At 37.5% G+C, this 20918-nt stretch overlaps 1 protein-coding gene across 6 annotated transcripts in view; it reads right to left on the bottom strand.

Moving 5' to 3' along the window:
- Positions 1-20918, bottom strand: part of GADL1 (glutamate decarboxylase like 1) — an 88097-nt gene that overhangs the window by 49734 nt on the left and 17445 nt on the right. For all 6 annotated transcript variants that reach the window (XM_074860784.1, XM_074860795.1, XM_074860800.1 and 3 more), the window contains 5 exons: positions 15900-15979; positions 15730-15784; positions 12213-12329; positions 6045-6109; positions 5720-5801 (listed from right to left, as the gene is read on the bottom strand). In XM_074860784.1, the coding sequence (XP_074716885.1) occupies positions 5720-5801; positions 6045-6109; positions 12213-12329; positions 15730-15784; positions 15900-15979 (399 nt within the window). The remainder of the gene's footprint in view (positions 1-5719; positions 5802-6044; positions 6110-12212; positions 12330-15729; positions 15785-15899; positions 15980-20918) is intronic.

The following is a 20918-nucleotide window of genomic DNA, read 5'->3' as shown; positions in this document are numbered from 1 at the left end:
GAACACCAAAGGTTTCTCCACAACTTCTGTAGGGGTTTGAATATCCCACTGTAATATTGCTGGTTTGCAAAAATGACAGCAAATTCAGTCTGAACTCTAGCTACAGGACCAGCACATTCAGGCTTGTGAAAAGACAGTTTATGTGACAGCTTGGGAAAAAAGGGGCAGTGGCCGCTCTCCCTCTGAGGTCAGAGCAATAGTGTGCTGTTGCAGCACATGGTAGCCGTAGTTGGAAAGCCAATCCCGGGCACAGTTCTTTTTGCAGTATACAAGATTCTCACACCCGCTTTCCAACTTTCTCAGAAAAAGAAAGACGAGAAGATGACACTAGAAACCAAAGAAAAGTCAAGCTCTGAAGCATCCACCCTTCACAGTTCTTCTGCAGCTTTGTGTTCTCTGGCTAGCAGCTGCACAACAGGAACAGGAGTCTATTTGTCAAGCCATTGTGCCCTATTCATTTACATCCCCATACCTTAATTTTCAGGGTAAATACAAGTTTACTAGACACTGTATTTTAAAAAAAAAAAAAAAAACAAAAAAAAAAAACAAAACCAAAAACACCAAACCAAAAAAACAAACACCTAGCAACATCCAAAAATTTAAGTTAATTGCTTTGTCTCTTACTGACTTGAAAATTTTGCAGTGTTTCTGCAGTGAGTGTATAGCAGGGTTGATCAATGTGGGACTATCTTCTGTCTTATCAGAATGTAATAGAGCTGCACAATAGAGGACATCACAGGATATTAGTTCCCCTCATGCCTGTCATCCGAGAAATAATAACTTTTGTTTGTCACAAGGAACCCAAACTCAGTTGGCAATATTATGGAGAGATTGTGAAAAGTTCACTTAAGATCACAGTACAGCTGCAGAGTTTCATAGTTTAAAAACAAATGCTCTAGAGTGAAAACGCAACAAGAACAAATAGTTCAATCTCTCTGAGTGAACTCAAATTCCTGGGAACATATTTAATTTAAAAAAAAAAAAAGTGGGTACTGTCCCACTCTCCTGGTACATCTGAAGCTGACAAAACATGCTGGCTTGATGATCCTTTTCCATTGCTTATCTTACTAATAATGCAACATGCTCAAGAAATCCTGCTGAAGATATTGCCTACTGTCAATCTTGACAGGCAAGTACAGTGACATCCTCCAGCACCTCACTAGAGCAGACAGAAGAAACAAAAATCATGCTTTGTGAGAAAAAGAAATATGCCAGACCAATGCAAGAAGCAAGGTGGAGGAGAAAAAGAAGTGAAGACAAAGGCAATGTTAAAAAACAGTCTGGGCAGGAAGGACAACAGAAGAGAGAAAAAATCCAAGATAAAATTTTATGCTCAAGAAAGCAGTTATTCCTTGATCACTGTTGTCTCAGAAGTAATAGACTCAAACATGCTGAAGACATAAAAAGTCATCTCAGTTTTCCTAGTCATATGATGGAAAAGTAGGGAAAAAAAAGTAAAAAAGTATATGTTTTCTAACACTCTCAGTCCCAAGAAGACCCCAACATTTTCACAGAATCATCTAGGTTGGAAAAGACCTTGAAGATCACCTAGTCTAACCATTAACATAATATTGACAGTTCTGAACTATACCATATCCCTAAGAGCTATGTCAACCTGATTTTTCCACACAGTAACTGAGCTGCTTCATCTGTTCAGAAGAATTGCAAAAATTTCATTAGAACTGCCCGCCCCATTTGACAAGTTTAAGATTCTTTCTTCAGCATCTTTTATCTTTCTAACCTTTGTACAGAGACTAATGGTAGCAGCTCTGCTTTATATTGGAGCTGTTAAAAGTTTAGAAAATGGAAATACTATTTTCATGGAGGTCCCAGTCCACTGTGAAGTTTCAAATATCCATAGACTTCATCAAAACCAAACACTAGTTGCTGTGTATTCTAATTAAAGGCAAATAAATGAGTAATTATTGATACTGAAATCAATACATAGAAGAACTTCAGTTTCATAATTCAACATAATTTTCTCATTGAATGCACTTACCTACAGCAATCCTCCTGATCTCTTTCCATTTCCATTGCTAGTTTAAAGTGAATTTCAATTTCATTAACAAAATATTTTTTTCCCCAAGCTTTTTCTCCCCCGAGACAAACAACTTCCTGATTTGCCTCATCTGAAGCAATAAGGACAATCTTTTAAATGGCATACTTGAAAATTCTAAAAAGCAGTGCAGTGCAAAAGGCCACCCCTGTAATTCACTTCAAGAGGTGAGAAGAATCTCTCAGTTGTACTAACCCCAAACAGAAAGCAATGGGAATAGATTATTTCCCGCAGCTGCCCTGTAAAGGAATCAGGGAAGTAGATATCTTTGTGATACTGCTAATGAGGAGGAAAAGATTACACTGTAGATGGCTACCATGATCACCTCAATCAATTCTATTCTGTGCTAAACTGGGATTTCATTAGCTACATTCTTTGAGACTTTATTTTTAAGTAAGAAATGAAAATTCTGCTCATTACCTAGAATTGATTGCTAATTACCTAACCTAGTGCTACATTCTAACAAGTCACAGAACTTTGGCATTGGTGATAAACATTAGTTCTCTATATGGTGATAATATTCACATTTATATGGATTATAGCAAGGAAAAATTGGAGCAGGTCTGTGGTCCTAAGGGAGTATGTATAACCCAAGACTGATTCATAGCATTTTAAGAACATATAAGAACAAAGCTGAATCACTAATGTTTTGAGAATATTGGTCCACCTAGCTTTGTGTTTAAACAGTCACTGCAATTCACACCACAACAAGACAAGTGTTTTCTGAGCAAGTCTATCTTATTACAGAAGTGATCAAAGTTACTAAAGGTATGGCAGTGAAAAAGAAATAGCTGTGCATTTCTTGAGTGCTTTAAGCACTGAAGAACTAGTGTCATTGATCTGAGCTTTTACAAAGATTTAACCAATCTCTCTTTCCCCTTGCTGAAAATGCTTCTCCCTTCCAACCAAGTCAAACACATATTTCTCTTTTCTATCCCTACCTTCTTTGGAAATCATTCCAATTTTGTTTTGCTAAGGCTGTAAAATACTCTTTTATCAGCATGTCATTGCAGTTTATCCTTTTTTTAATCTGTATAGGAAAATATTTAAATACAATGTTTCATTCTAATAATCTAGCTGCAATGTCTTAAGCCTATTAACATTGCTAAACCACATAGCTTTATTGATGCCGTGTGGCAAAAAAACCCAAACCAAACAAAACCAGTCACTATTACTTTTGCTAATGGGAAATCAGGGTGTCACTACTACATCAGAAATACGATGATTCCTTCTCAAGATTATCTTTTCATAAAGTAAAATACAATGCTTGGGCTTGTTAAACTATCTATACCCTAAAAAAAAAAAAAAAAAAAAAAAAGAGAGGGAGAGAGAGAGGAAAAACTGAAGATTATTTGTCCACTTATAACCACCCAACCCTAATCCTGAGGTAGTCCACAGTTTCCAAATGGATCTCAAAGCAAATGGGAAGACAGGCTAACAAAACTTCTTTAATCAGACCTTCAAAGGGAGCTAGGGCTTGATTCATAAATGAGTTTTAACATCTGTATTTAGCATTTTGCTAGTCTGATTTCTTGCAGAATTCACCACTTCAGAAACCACCTGAGGTTCCTTGAACATTCACTAGAAGAGTAATGTGTGCCAAACTCTTCCAGCTCTCACTGACACATCCTAACCACAGCGTGAAGGAATTATGTTCACAAATAAATCTGTGCTTCACCTGCAGCCGTAGGTATTCATGTGATTTAGGAGCAGTGGAACAAGCTCCAAGGTGAGAAACTGATACACATACTCTTCCTTATCTTAATGGTGTGAAAATAGCATTTTTAATGGGAAACTGGATTCAGCTGCCTGTTCTGGTAAGGAGAGGATCAAAGTGAAGCAAGATCTTTCTGCCAAAGCATCTTTAAGATGCATTTGATCTTTTTTTCTTAAGGATTTATATTTCAATACTTTCAAAAAGCTGGTAAGAAAGTATTCAAATCTGTACGTGTGTCTGTTTGCATATAAAGACTGCACTGGCACATACACACGTAAATGCCAATTTTCCAGAAATTAAACACAGAGTATAATGCCCTCTCCTCCCCACATAAAAATCTTCTACTTTCCAGAATGTGTCTCGCTGTACAAAAGAAACTGATTGCATGATCAGTAATACTTGTGTTTCCACCCCTTAGTGGCCTAAGATTCAACTCCACAAGTATTTCCAGTACAACATTGCCTAGCTGTGATTTAGAAGTGGAATAGGATTCCTCTACCAGACATTACACTCCCTGGAAGGAGAATACAGAAAGGCTGCCAGAGCCCTGAAGTTGGAAGAGTGTTTGTAAAGTGACTATAAATGCCAGGGCAGCTAGAATATTTCATTCCTCTCCGTTTCTTTCCTCTTTCTTTCTGAGAAATTTCCACTGTGCAGCCCCAATAGTCTAATCATCACCTGGGGCTATATCTATGTACTGGGCCTAATTAGTTAAAAATATAGCACTGAAATCTTCCCAAGCCTGCAATTAAGACATTGCATTTCTCTTAGTCAATAACTTCATTCTGCTTGTTTTTCATCCTGGAATAAAGTGATGGACAGGTAGTACTGGAGTCTAATTCTCTTTAATCCCACCAGACTCTAATCTAAGGAAACAAGGAGGCACACTTCTCCTTGCTGTCCTGCTATGTCTCACCCCTGACTTGGAGCAATCAGCTCCACAAGAGCACTGATTAGCATCTATGCTCTCTGGTCCTCATCAGTTCTTACTACCAGAAGTTAGTAACCAATTACATGGATAGCTAACCACTAGCAGCTGAATAGAAACTATCAGCTGTTTTGACAGAGATTTATAAAAGTGATTTACAAACCATGGCCGCAAAATAGTGATGCAAACCTCAGGGGCTCCATATCTTCATGATGTTCAGTCATTCATAACCTATGAAGCACAAGCTAAAACTCACCCCTGATGGTGGACAATTGATGTAAGTTTTAGCAGGGCCGAGTTTGAAATAGGACTTGAAATAATAAAAAAAACAGAAAGAGGTCAATTAAGATAGAAGAATTCCACAAAGATATAAGCAGGGACTTTCACCACATTGCAGACTCATCTCTACTTTTGTGCCACTTGAGATCAGAGCTCTGTTGTTTCTTTGCCAGACCTTTTAATTAGCCATGGCTTTTGGAAAGCCTAAATCACCCTGGTGATGAGGAAGAACTAGTAGAGTGAAGAGAGAAGGCTCAGCACCTTTACCTATGTGTGCTTCAGTTCCTATCCCTCTCCTTTCCTGCTCTGGTGCACCCATGTAAGGGGATGCAAAGAGGAGCTCTGCCTACTTTAAACAGATGCAGTACTGCTGCAGTCCCAATGGATGACAGCTATTCTGAGGACTTTGATGAGCTCAGTGTTTAAGTGCTGCAGACCCAGGTGACAAAATACTAAATTCTGAATGCAAATCATGTACAGAAGTTAACTAGCAAGGGCACCAGCTGCAGAATTTGACCACTGGTGAGTACAGTGACTTGGATCGGTTTGACCCTGCTCTCTTACTCACCCTTTTATTAATTTTGTGGTGAAATTCAAAATAATATCATTCAGCATTTGCACTGCACTCTAGTAAAACTGACTTCCAGTTTTTTCTAATTGTTTCCACTTCCACATTACAGCAATGAGAGCCTACTACATTAAAAAAAAAAAAAAAAGAAAAAAGGACAGGAGGACTTACAGAGTTGTCTTTCACCAGAAGAGCACAGCATTGGATTCCTGCCAACAGCATTTTATGGGGATTCCAGGCAACAGAATCAGCCCTGCAAAATTTATAAATGGAGAAAGGGAGGTGGAAATTGCACCTATAATCATGGATACTAGAGAATCAAAAATGGGCAAACACAATCCAAGCAGACAAATCAGATTTCCCACTTCTCCCCTGCACAACCCCACAGTTCAGAAATCTATCCAATTAATAGTATTTTGGAAAATGCAGCTCTCATGGAGGCAAACAGGACACACCACTTCATGGGGAAGTGTGCCCATGAACTAAACTGACTTACCTGTGGATGCCATGAAGAAGTCTGCAATGCTTCCTTGATATCAAAGCTGAGCCACCCCAAGAAGCCTGTTGGAACATTTATAGAGCCAAGACAATATTATTGGTATAAAGTTCTTTTGATAATGTTTCAACTAATAATTTCTGAAGATGTTTTATCTCATTTAAAACTTAGTTTACCACACGGTCAGTGAGCTAAATTTTGCCTTTAGTATCATCTACTGAAATAAAGATGACAGCCTGGGGCTATGCCTAAAATAGAGGAGCTGATGGTTTTTGTTCCACTATGTGAGTCACAAACTACACTGTCCCTTCTGTGTAAGCAAGAGCATGAACCAAAGTGTCTTTGCATAACCAGACCCAATTGTGACACTGAATCAGGGGTGCTTCCTTTCCCCCAGCCTAAACCTAAGCAGTGAGAGCAGAAAGTCCCATTTTGCGTATCTTCTTCCTGCTAGACGTTTTCTTTCTGAGACATTCACAAGGGAAATGGTAGCAAATGATTGTCTCTGCCAACTGGAAAGTCCAGGCTCAGATTTTCCACAGAATTTGGATATGAAAAGCAAAGTCAGTGTGTCGTCAATAGCAGCACTTCTGTTACCAGGAATCCAATTGACCTTAAAATGGAGTAAGATTCACCACATCTCCCTTGGGTCATCTAAGAACTGTGTGGTCTAGGAGCCATTTAGGCCTTCTCTGTAGTGAGGCACCCTCCAATGAAACTCCTTATCAAGTGTCATCTTATCTACTCTAGATACCTGTCTTAGGGTGACACCTTTTGCAGATGTCTCTCTCCACGGGTCCCAGACAACAAATTACACAAGTTTAAATTCTGGGCAGCTTGAGTTAGGGAAGGTGATTCTCATCCATGAATTCTGCAAGGATCAGATTTCACCCACCAGGTCTTGTGAATTTTCAGTTCTCAAACAACAATATTTGTCCACATGGGAGGGGTGGAGAGAAGATGCAACAAACAGTAGACATGTCATACAATGCATTTGAGAAAATATTACTAAATATGAAAAAAGTGATTTTCAATGTTCATGTAGGCAGAATCCACTTAAGCAAATTCCCTGTGAAGTAAGCAAGGCTCCTCGGAGATGCATCAGTCCACAAAATATCTGGACTCAGTTTATTTAAAAAAAAAAAAAAAAAAATCATACATTTTGGGCTAATGAAGAAATGAAAAAAAAAAATCACTGATGTGAAGATTCCTGACCTAAGCATGGAGAATACATGCTTGTATGCTTGTTTGGCTTTTGTTCTTTTTTTCCCTTGAAAGAAACAGATGTGATAGCTGATCTAAGAATTTAGCATCAATATTTGCTTCACAGGCCATACTTTAGGAATAAGATCTGCTATCTCTGGGAGACAGGCATGGTAAAGGCTCACAAAGGAAATGAAAGGTTAATAACTTGCCTTAACACATGTCGTTCTCATTAATGCAGTACATTAATGCACTGCACCATATTTTATGTTGTCATGCTCACAACATCCTTGCTGAGGAAAGGGGTGCTGCTCAATGCACAGGTGGTACCTAAGGTAGGAAATTATTTGCCTGAAACTTCACAGTAATCCTGTGGCAGAACCATAACTTGAAACTGGGTTTCCCCAGCTAGCCCAAATTTGCCATGTTATGGGAAGACAATCAAACTGAACTTCCTATTCATAGACAAATTTCACCCTTCTCATTCAAAACAGTCAATAAGTTATTCCCTGATTTTCATAACTGATAAGCAATCCATTGAAATATAATAAATATAATAAATTTAATAAATAATAAAAATAATAGATCTGCATCCAAAGGTATTTGAAAAAGTTGACATTTTCACATTGTCTCTGAAAAACAGGACTAGAAAGGCCCTCAGGAGGTCATCTCAACAGTGTGCCACACCCAAAGCCAGAGTCAGTCATACTAATCTCACTTCTGGCAAACACTTGTCTTTTCTAGATATTATTAATCAATGAACACACCCAGCTTGTGACTAGCATCAAAGTGAAAAATAATGTACAGATAGACACCAGCAATTGCTGCCTCCACAGCACTATTGGCACTACTTTCTGCCTTTGTTTTAAAAATTACTGCTGGAGATCTGGAAGAGAAGGATGATAATACTGGAGGTCCAGGCATCTCTACCACCTCTCAATCTCTCAAGCCACAGTGCTACAAGATGAATTTGTGCTCCATACTGCTTTATCCAGTTCAAAGATCAACTGCTTAGGGATCCAGGGCTAGCAAAAAAAACCCAAAAATTAGTGAGAAGGCACCTAAGACTGAGAATCACTGGCTTTGTCTGGTTTTAAAGACCTCTAATGATGGAGGCTGCACAACGTAACCACTTAATTTGTGTTTAACTGTAACAACCCTACTGATTTAAATTGTCAGTCCTAAATATTGTTACCACTTGTCATACCTGCAGTGGTCAGGGGAACAGATTGTTCCTTTTCTTTTTGCAGCAGCTTTTAAAGCATCCGTAGACTATTACGAATTTTCTAGTTTAAATAACATCAGTGCTTTCAACCTTTCCTCATTGGTCATAGTTTCTAGATATGGTTCTGTTTATCCTCACTGCTCTACTATTTTCTAATCTTTCTCCTGTAGGTCCTTAACCTTTTTGCAATGCAGCTTTTTATTTGGACACAATCTAGATAAAGCAGATGGAGCACCAAGCAGAAAGAGAGAATTATTTTATATATCTTCTTTGTTCAATTCTGAAAGACATTTAACCTTATTTGGAAATGCTTATGACTGCTGATTTGTGATGTACTGCAAAACCCAGATCTTTTTCTGAAGATCTGCTATCTAGCCAGCAATCCCCAGCCTGTGTTTGTGCAGTTGATTATTACAGCTTAAACTTAGAGCTCTATCTTTATTGAACTGTAGCCTAGTTTTTCCACTTTTTTCCTCCAAACTGTCAAGATCTCTTTGATTTCTAATCTTGTCCTCCCACTGCCTCTTGCAGTAGTTTTATGTTATTTTCAAATTTAGTCAGCATAATCTTTTTCATCCAAGTTATTAATGAAAATACCAGATAACTTCTAACTTAGGATGGATTTTTGTGGAATCCTGCTCAAAATTTTCTCTCCTTTCAGCAGTGAACCACTGGTAACTTCTCTCTGGGTATGATTTTTCAAGCCAGGTTTTCACTCACTAGCACAGCTGCAGCTTGGCATGTTTCTTTGGCTTTCCGATGAGATATTTCAAAGACACAATAAAGTTAACTGTTTGTCCTCCAGCCATGAAACTACAGAAGGAAGGTAGATTGATCAAACTAGATTGACACATTTTGTTTATGACAGATTCAGCTGACAGCAATGCAGGGTAGCTCAAAACACAAAGATTATCACCTGTGTCCCATGCAATGTAACAGGTAACTAGGTATAAGAAAATTACTGTGTTTCATATGCAACAAGCCGCTTACAGCTGAACGACAGGAATCACAGTGTCTACAGTGTCATTAAACTAACTACCTAAGCACAGTCTAATAGGTCAAACATAATTTTTTGTACTGGTCTAGCCATAGGAAAAAAAGTCAAAGTAAGGACTAGCAGGGAAGAAATACTCATACATAGTATTTAAATTTACACGAACACAATACATGACATACATAAGTGCTGGAGCTTGAGCGCATATTGATGATGCAAAACAAGTCATTAAGGCATCATAGATGTATGATAGAATGCAATAAGCAACTGGAATGCCTGTACGAATACTGTAACATGCACAAAATAAGCCTGGTTATAGTCTCTGCACTTAGGCTGTTGAATGGCTTGACAGCTGAGACACTTTGGGCTCATTGATATTATATGCTTAAAACAGCTTTTTCCTTAACTCCCTTTTCCTCTTTAGGTTTGTCTCCATGTGAGAGCTTATCTACTATTTCTGATTTTATTGAAATTTATCTTCCTGAAGCCCACAGATTTTATGTTAACAGTCTCCCTTTTGCCCCTCCTAAGAATCATGAGCTTTATCATTTCGTATTTAATGAAAAGTCTCCCTAAGGCAAACATATCAATTTTCAGGATCAGAAAACATTCTGAAATGAGACACATCAGTGTAAATCTGGAAATAACACCACTGACATTCATGTAAGATATTCTTATAAACAGCTCTTGAGACCATTTGCAGTAGATAATCCTGATTCCCATCATGATACATGAAAAGGCCTAAATTAGACGAGACTTTCCATGTTTTTTAATCTTTAATTGTACTGTATCTTTTTTTTTCTCCAAAGTTACAGCAGGCCCAAACAGCAATACTCACTTGCTATAACTCAGACTGCATAACATGTAAATCATTCAACCAGAAGCCAGGCCTTTCAGAGGAATGTAGATCCTCAAAGCTTTCAAAAATATTATATTCTTGCCTATAAGGCTAGAAGGAGGTAGGCTTGCCTAAGAACAAAGAAAAAAAATCCAACTCTTCACTATGTTTCTTGTACACTCTCTCTGAATGGCAGATGCCTGGTCTCACTGTACCTTTTCACATATTATTCTAGCAAACCTATTTTTAATGGTGCTGTGAGTGAAAAAAGGGTCACATTATGAATTACAATCTGTTCATTTTACCATAGTACATTTGTATGTACATGTATGCCTAATGCCACTTACGTGGAAAGCTTTCAGTCTTTTCCCCATACTCTGTTCTCATATAAATACAGCTAGAAACTTTAAACAAAAAATAAAGAAGCAGCTATCCACTCAACTCTTCATAGAGGGTGAAAGAAAAGATGGAAAAAATACTGACAGAACTCCTGAGAACCACTGAGAGGTTCGTAATATGAATCACATCTTAACAGAACAAATGGTCTTCCAAGACCATAAACCTAATTTATTACCAGACATTTGTCCTTCTACTAGGAATCAATTAACATCTGACAACTACAGTCACTATTCAAACAGCAAATTAACTTTAAGATATTCACTGGCATTTTTACCTTAGTTTAACAGGAGGCAAAAATCAGAAGTTAATTCTTTACAAAACACTATCAACTGCCTATAAGTATATAGTTCAAAATATGGCCCAGGCTCATCCCACGTGGTTTTAGTTATTCAGCTACATGGAGTATGTTAGGAGACTACTCATTGTCCTCCTACAGTCATTGCAGGTGTCTCCAGCCCTGTCTATTCAACTCACCTAAGATCCAATACAGATTCTGAATACATCCCTCTTTCCACCAGCTACAAGCAGACATGCAAGAGATTAGCACCTAATGTGAATGCTGCACTTCTGCTGAAAATCTGCTGGGTTGTTCTCACCAGCACACAGCCATGAGGAGGCTTTGCAGGCACTTTAAATACTAGGGCTAAATTCTGCATCTTTGTCTCCAAGTCAATAAGAAAGCTCTTTTGACTCACACATTATGCGAGACGTTTATTTGAAACATACATTGCTGCCTGTGTGATTTTTCTTTACATACTCAACATTAAACAAACACTTCAAAAGTTTAGATCGGGTCTAAAAGTCTCCATTAATGTTGCTCCAAATTCTCTCATTGCTTCATGGCTTTTATCTAGCCATTCTTGATTTGTAGCATTGCAATTATAAAGAGAATACAATTTTAGAAATTATGAAGCGACCTAATTTTCAAAAAAATACATTTACAGCTTTTTCAGGTAATAAAAAGGCTCAATGATTATTCCCCAAAAAATTATGAATGGATTTTAATATCCAAACCTAAAATTATAAAGAAATGTGAAAAGAAAAATTTCTAAACAATTTAGGAACACATGAGGAGATCCACAGAAAACTCAAACCTGTAAATATGAAACAGAATAATTTATGACTGGTTCAGTCAGAAGTATACCTTTATTTTAACCTCTATGAACCATATACAACAATTCTAATGTGTCTGTTCTCCAATGGAATGTGGAAAGAATCTGTATGTAATTACCCCTGAAGCATTTTTAGGAATAGCAAGAAGAAACTGATTTTAAAATCATTTTGAAATATAACCTGACACTGACAAAATAGCTTTGGCTGTTTCTCATAACCAAATTGTTTGCTGTTTCTCAGCACATGTAACAGACAAATCAGAATGTATTGGTTCTCTATGCAAAAAAAAAGTTATTAGAGCCCAACTTACTTCTACAAAGAAACATCAACAGTCCGAGAAAAATAGCAATTATAAAAAAGCAATATTAAACAAAACTACACAGTATACAAACTCACATCAACATGGAGCCAGAGGCCATGCTTTTCACAGATATCGGCAATTTTATCCAGAGGATCAAATGCTCCCAGCACTGTTGTGCCTGCTGTAGCACAGACAAGAAATGGTGCTGACCCCTGCAATAGGATTCAAAACAAAAAACTGTCATTTGCACTGCTCATTTCCTCCAGTTTATCTGCAAAGCTAAAGTATAAAAAGGTCTAGGAATGTAGGACAAAGATGCGACAGTCTACATTTTAGTTTCCCAGCAGAAGGTACTGCATTTAAAAGTGCTGACTAAAAAAAGAAAAAAAAAAAAAAGCAACATTTTTCATTTCCACTTAACACCATCCCAGGGCAGACTTCACCAGCTTCAGACTGTTTTGACAGATGCTAGTTTTGTCAAGATCAAAACATACCGCATATTTGACATCTCTCTTTATACACTGATTTTCATTTCTCAATCTTCCACATTTTACTACATATTTTCTGCCATTCTGCCAAATAAAATAAAGCTACTAGCTCAGCCAGCAGGCTACCCATGCAAGGAAAGAGCTCATCCCTCTAGGGGTTCCACCTGCATTGTCTCTACAATGCCCCTATTCTCTGCCTGGTGAAGAGGAACCTTCAGTTAGGGAAGATGATTTGCCTTCGGCAGCACTGGCACATACCAGGACAGCAACATTCATCGATGCCTGATCCCCATCTACAGCAAAGCACTACGCTCTTGCTCCTACCCTGTCTAGAAAACAGGAAGGACTGTAGATGGTAACTGAATGTGAGGAGAGAGATCACTGGAAATCTCAGACAGTTTTAAAGTTAGACAGGTGGGATAAGGAAAACTTTTGTCAGGTTGCAGTCTCAGGCAGCCATCATAAGCCATACATCTTGCTTTCAGTGGCTTTGCTCATTGCTTTCCCATTCAAGTAATAGCAGGGGTGCAATTACAGTGGCAGACTAGGTCACATACCCTTGCAGATGTATGTGCCTGTGTCTACTTAAAAGCAGAAACTGAAACAATGAAAAGAGTTGGTGGAGTCTGTAGCAACTCCATGAAATTGAGGGTATCAGCTGTAGCAATGGCTGTGTGGTCTCACTTGCTGGTAAATACATGCTGAAGGAACTTCTCTGCACGTTTCAGCATCTGGTCCACACCGTGACAATGCAGTTACTGAAGAGGCACTAAAGTTGTTATTAAATTGTACAGTCTGTGATCCCTGGTGTTCATTTGCAGTGAATTAAATCTCTCAGATGATGTAAGTCTCTCTGCTGATGTAACTCAATGTAGCTTCACTGAAATCAGACATCAGCTGAAAAAAAATCACACTCTACACAAGTCTTATGTATCTTCACTTCAGCTGAAATCTGATTTTTTTTTTTAAAAAAAGTTGCCACTTTTAAACACCTGCTACAGAGACAGACAGGCTTAATTCACATTTACACTCTGACAGTTTTATACTTCTTTAACAGTGTAGAAGACTGTTACATAATTATGATTTATCTGTATTTTTAAAATTCTTTACAAACTGCTACAGCAGTGAAAAGTAACCTTGGAATGAATTTAAATTAATCCCATACATTCACAAAGAATTACCAGACTATAATTCACTTCTTGATCATTCATTCCTAGTACAGCCTACCACAAAAGTCAATCAAACTTACAAACCAGCCTTAAGCCCAAGTACAAAACACTTGCAAGTGAGGCAAAGATGTATCTGCTGCATCTAGTTTCTGTTAGCGTTCTCACCAATTTTCTCCCACAGCTACACTGAAGTCAAAGGTCCCCCAGCAGCCAGCAGGTAACATGACTGAATATGGGGACAAGTCTAGGATCTCTACGAATTCCGAAGATTGTTACCATTACATTTTTTCCCCACAAAGAAGGGAATTAAAATTTTATTATTCTTGACAATATAGTTAAATAAATCTTCCTGACTAAATTCTCTAAAAAGAGACCTAAGGCTCTTACTATTCATAGTCAGTGATCATTTTGTGCTTCTATCACTAGCAAATACATCCTCTGTTGTCTACAGTCATTAGAATATTTACTGTAATTCACTGAAGTGTCCTTCTGTAAAAGTTGTAAAGTAGCACTTTATCAAGGACAGACACACTTACTGAAGCTCTGATGAAATGAAACCCTTCAAATATACATGTAACTTCCATTAAAATGCAAGTGAAATAGTGTCCTCCTGTAAGCAGAGCATTTTAATATAGAATATTTGTTTTTAAATTGCAGAGCATCATACTGAGGTTGACCTTTTTTAAAAATGATAAATGCCAGAGGATTTCTTTCAAATAACCATTGAATTTATTATTACATCAACAAACAAATTCTGGTTTTGCAAGAGCAAAGAGCTCATTCTCCTGTCAGCCTGCCTCCTCTTGCTACATTTTATTTCAGTCCTTTTTTTCCCCTCCACCTTGCTCAAATGAGTAAAGTACAGGTTGTCCTCCACAGATAAGTACAGAAAGAGGCAAGCAGGAGAGTTTGCTAGGTCAGTAGGGCCACCATGTATCAATAGTTATGCTCTCTAACATGAAGGTCAAAGATGGGATGGTTGTCTGGCAAACGATGTATCTAAATCAGATCTTAGTGAAAGTTCTAAGTCATGCAGTGCATGACAGGACAGCACTGCCTTGGCTTTTCTATCAGCCACAAAATTAGGTTTCCCCAAGGTAGGATTCCAGGGTAGGTATCATCCACATCACAGACATTGGACTAGCTGCTTGGTATTCACAGATTGTGGACTAAGGGCTGAGCTCTGAATCCTATTGCTCTGATGCACAAACTGGAAGTGGGAAATAAGGTGAGCTAACCAAGCCCAGAGAAGATGCTCCGCACCTTAGAATTCACATTCAGTCCTCCAAGCTATCTAAAATAAATTATGTTGACTATAGTAACTGCCATCTTACAGACTGTGGGAATGTATGTTAATATTGTCCAAATAAACATCAGTACATTTCCAAATGCTAGTCTTTGACTTTCTGTTTGGCAAAGTCCCTGGGGGAAAAGAGGCAAAGGACTGAATCTCTGAACTCTTGCTACAACACTAGAAAGGAACAAATTCAGCATTTGTAGCTTGTATTATAGTTTTAGAGACTAAGCCGCATGTTACAGTTCTTGCTCACTGCAGAGGATAGAGCGATTGCTGCTGTAATTAACTGAAAACCCAGTTTTTATTTGCCATTTAAGGAAAACAAATATTGCATCCATTTAAAAACAGATCAAGGGCAAAAAAAATCCTAGAAGAAATGTGCTAAATACTTCAGAGCAGCATTGTGCTTGGGATTTTCATTAGTAGCAAACACCCTGTGGAATTTTTCTCCTTTATAAGACTGTAGCACCTAGAGGTCTTGGCTTGTTCCACAAGTTTGTGGCAAACAGATTGCACCTATAACAAGGACACTGTTACATTAACTGCCCTATTTTTAAGATTTCACTCACTCTTAGTTTTTCTCCCTTTCACTCAGACACAAAGCACACAGTCTGCATACACTCCTCCTCCTCTCTCCTTCATGCTCTCCCCCTCTCACCTCTTTCCTGGCCCGCTGGACTTGTTTCTCCAGTTCCTCAGGTATCATCTTACCTCTAAGGGACACAGATTTAAAACTTTTTCAGTTACATTCAAATAGGTTGGTTATGTACAGCACTACTGCATTTTAAAAAGGCTCAGAGACCACAGCCATGGCTTTTGCTTGCTTACCTTTCATCTGTTTTGATGAAGTAAACATTCTCTGTACCAATACCCAGGAAGGAGGCTGCCTTCTTCATGGAGTAATGACACTGTAAATGGAAGAGGCATGAAAAAAAAAGTACACAATTAAAATGAAAGAAAGAAATTTCTTAGCATAGGGAACAGTGACACTGAAATTAATTTAACAGCAGCTAACAGTCATGACAACAGCATATTCTAACACAGAAAGTGAACTGACAAAGCTACGCAGCACCAAGACCATCTTGTATTTAACAATGACACACACTGAAGACTGGGAAAAATAAGACAAAAAGAGATGTGTACCATGTTTAAAATGTGGGTTTAAAAAAAAAATAAAAAGCTCTACTCCATACAATTTTTTTTAAAGCTAGTTCTGCATTAGAATGAAAAGTAGAAATTTTGAAGTGTCGTCAGGGAAGAATTATTAATTGTTTATTTTAGTAGAACTGAGTCAAAACTATCAATAAGTAAGAGTTAGGAAATGCATGAGAAGAAAGGTCCAAAGACTATTGAACTCAACAGCCTAGAAGCAATCGATAAGTCTCAAAGTCCAAAAGCACTGCTCCTTGGAAACTGGACCTTTAATTAGGATGTATCTTATGATATATCTAAAGCCTCCATCACTTTATCTTTGTAATTTTTCTATATGCTTTCTCTAAACATCAGCTGTTGGCCACTGTCATAGACAGGATACTATGCTAAACTGACTCTTGGCCTGATCCAGAAACTCTGTTCCTAGGATCAAGAAGCTCAAGTCCCAAGACTTACCAAAGCCTGTAGATGTGCTACAACTGGGACTGCCAAGGCTTTCAATGCCCTATCTCTGCAAAAGGATCTGAAAATCATGGTGTTGTGAAGTCTGTTCACATGAACATGAAACTTAGAAGATATAATGAAAGCAAGCAGACTTCAGACAGGACTCAGCACATCTTCAGAAGTAAATATGGATTTTGTAAAAGGCTCCAGTCTGGACCAGTCTGCATTTTTCAGAAAATGAAGTTATTTCAGCAAAGAATTTTAGCTACGTCTCATCACAGAGACCTCTTTGAATAAGTACAGATGCATGCAGTCCAGTTCTTACTTTGTGCTGAATAAAGGGCATTAGTATATGAAGCCTGTGAAGCGAGCATAAAAGAAGAGGCTCCTTCACCTGCTAAAAGGATGCTAGAAATGGGTGTTTATTCAATCAGAATGTGGTAAAATGGTGAGGATACTCAAGACCACAGTCCACTCTGTACTTTTTACAAGCTTTTTTCTGTTAAACAAATATTCAAGGTATATCTTACCATATTTCCAACATTCACCTCTATAAAGACCTGCTCTAGTGTAGATACTATTATTCCAGCATAAGAGCATTTTATAGTCTTATTCCAGAACAAGAGTATGCTGATCTCAGCTTAATCCATCTTCAAGATTAGCCTGGGAATTCAAGATACAGTAACCTTCTTAATCTGAAGATATTTTTAGATGTCAAAACCACTCTGAATAACCTGCAGCATGCCAAATGCCTACCCACTCAATGGAGTCAGTTTTGAGAGCATGCAGCATCTCATAGGACTACACAGTTCTTCTCAGAATCAAGATCATCCAAGCCATGGATTATCACTGTTCTTCTCAAAAAATTAAATTGGCTCTTTTTCACATTATTACTGAAAAGTTAAAACAACGCATGCTCCAGCAACCATGAAGATGTCTAGAATTGTTACTTTTCATACAGGTGAAGCCAGGTGGTTAATTAATTCCATTTTCTTCCAAAGATTTCACACAAATGCAGTTACTGCGGAACGTAATTATGAAAAATGTACAATATTTTAATGCGTGGGCATGAATATATTAAGGGTATTAAAACCTGTCACGCTTATTTTGATGAGATGGATCATCTCAAAGGGCTCTTCTTTTTGACAAAAAGGTTTCCCCCACCGTCACCCACTTTTTAAATAAAGGCATACAAAGACACTACCTGATACTATCAGGTAGTTTTAAGAAAGCTTAATTTTGTAACATGACACATCCACAAAGCCTTTAGGGCTCATTCATTTAGGCTGTTACAAGAATAATAACATACATAGGTGGATAATTAGTCTTACATTATACCAAATTACATCAATAATGGTAACAATGATAGAGTGGCTGTGTGTTGTTCAGCAGAAGTTTGGAGATGTTTTCAACTGATTAGTGAATCACTTAAAATACAAGTTGCCTTCATCACTGATTTCTATCTATTAGGTTCAAATGAAAGGTATGAATCACCAGGAATAATCAGATTGCTCCAAACTGAGAAAGCAACAGACCTGCAAATTCAGTATACTAGTAAACAGACAATGACTAAACCATATCTTTTATTATAAAAAATGGTATGGAAGACTGGGAGAAAGATGAAAGAGGCTTGAGCACCTGAAAGATTATACCAAAAAGCAGAGAGAAAGAGAAGAACAAAGGGAATACCAACACAAAACAGGCTGCAAGATACATTATTTCTTGCCTCCACAAGTGCTTCTGTGCCTCGTGGAAAATTTTGTCAGGTCTTCAGTAGGACAGAAAAGGGACAAGGCTTACACTACTACATAGACTTGGAATATGCTTTCTTTGATGAAAAAAGTAGTCTTTCAGTTACATTGATTGAAAACATACAACAATTTCTTTTTTTCCCCCGCTATCATTACTAGAAGCCATTATGCTAAATTACACCACATAATTTTAAGAAAAAAATATACCAGAGAACATTTAGCAGCTCCAGTCACAATAGTGTCAACTAATTCACTTGTTCATAGTTCCCTTTACCAAAAAAAGAGAAAGAAATATCCAGATAAAAGGTATTATTTGTATCTAGATTATATACGTAATTTTAAGTAATAATTTTAAATACAATGAGTTCAGAGTCCTCTTGCCATGTCTTTTGCAGTTTTGTTTGTTTGGACACATTATTAAGTCTGTAGCCATTTGGTGTAAGAAATGAATGCCTTTGAGCACAAGATAAAATTGGAACAGTGCATTTAAGATGCACTGCTGTACTATTTTAACTATAGCTATAGTTTTCATTTCCTAATAATGTTTGCAAAGGCAAGGTACTTTCCCCCTTTGCTCATTAAAACAGAAGATAAATCTGTATTTCCTTGATTTTTGAAAAGTTTCTTAGAAACATGATTGCATAAAGCAATTACATTATTATGAGATTGTTTTATTACTCATTTTTGTCCATTGTAATTTCAACAGGGGACGACATGGTGAGTTAATGTTGTGCTCTCTCACTTTATTACTTTCATGATCAAGCTGCACTGGGGAGGAATTTAGTTTCATTGCATCTAAAAAACTGCTCACATCAGCATGCACATTTCAACTGTTTACACATCCTCAACTCAAATTTAGCAGATTTCTACCTTTCAGACCAATGCAATACATTCTTGGGTCAGAATAAAGTTCTGATGAGACTCAAGTAACAAAAAGTGATAAAAATGTGTGCTAACACCTATAACTACAACTGTATTCAGCTCCTACAGAGCCACAAATCATCCCTCAAGAAAGTGGGATATAATGATTTCTCTACTACTGCTACTGTCTCAAGAGGAATCACTATGTAATGGTCCAGCATGAGAACTATGGAGTAGTAGCATAAATAGTGTTCGTTGCGTATCACCATAATTTTAAGTAGTTAAGTATTTTACTTGCAGGAACAAGGAGCTTTTTTATTCCTGAAGGCCAAACAGAGCACATGAGGACCTTGGGTGGGCCATGTATTAAACATACATCTTCATGTTATCCACAAATATACAAGAAATACATAGCCCCACATCACAAAGAATGAAGTCACTGACAAGTCTGTGCATTCCCCTGCTCTACAGGAAGGCAACTCTTTCAGTCTGCCAAGTGCCAGACTGAAGCTCTGGGACTTGGCAACTCAAGGCAAAAATCATTTCATTTGAACACAGTGTTGAAGCCAAGCCCTAAAATGACACAAATGCCTTGAGCAGCCACGTGTTTTGACTCCTTATCAATACTTTCAGTTCATTATAGCCTCATGGCTTCCCCACATGCCAACACTGTTTGCCTGAATCACACTGAAGACAAACACAGATTGTTAACTTCTCCAGGATCATTTTTTTTTAATCATTTGCTCCTCCAAGTACCTCTTCACTAAAAAAAAAAAAAAAAAATAAAAAGAAGGCTCAAAATAAAAACAAATAATTAAAAATTAAGATTGTGTGACACAAGCACTTAAGTACTTATCTTCAGTGTGGGCCATTTATTACATATTCTCAATATATCTGAACTAAACAAACTTGGAAAAGTAACATAACTTGGACTCAGTACAGGTGGATCTAAAATAAGTATATATGAATCTGCCTATCTCCTCCCTCATAACCATGAGTACACACTAGAGATCTTAGACAATAGCCACAACATCTAACTACCAAAAGTGCCACTAAAAGTGGCAGCCGCAATATCTAACTACTAAAAGACAACATGATTTTGTGAATCAAGGAAAGTATTAGAGATCAAGAGCACTGCCTTACAAATAATTTACCAATTTATTTTTCCCAGTCAGTTCTATGTTTTATGTTTTTGGTCTTTCTGGTGAAGCAAAGACATCAAAATAAATTTACACCGGGGGTCAAATAAAATTTCTTTTGTCATGAAATTAAACGCTTGTTTGTTTTAGAGTACAAGTATACATTTTAGTTAAATCTTGAAGTGAAATGAAATGTTACTTCATGATAAAAATTCTATGTGCTTCATTTCAAAAGCACTAACAGAACATGTTTCAGCCTCATTTTTTCCTCCTTAGCTATTTCTAAGATGTAATGTGATGGATTAAGCATGAACTGGCATGTCATTTCACATACACACTTTTCAAAAAGAAAAAAGCTTAATATATTTTGCCGGCGGGGGGGGGGGGGGGGGGCGGGGGGGAACACAACAAAAAAACCACACCTTTATTTAGGACATTTGGATTCAGTTCCAAAATATATGTGCTGTCTTGGACAACTTATGCAATGCCTTCATCCCTCA

The sequence above is a fragment of the Strix uralensis genome, chromosome 1 (genome assembly GCF_047716275.1).
Source record: "Strix uralensis isolate ZFMK-TIS-50842 chromosome 1, bStrUra1, whole genome shotgun sequence".
In the NCBI taxonomy this organism is placed as follows: domain Eukaryota; kingdom Metazoa; phylum Chordata; class Aves; order Strigiformes; family Strigidae; genus Strix; species Strix uralensis.
The sequence above is the reverse complement of the archived record's forward strand: the minus strand, read 5'-3'. Positions and strand labels throughout refer to the sequence as shown.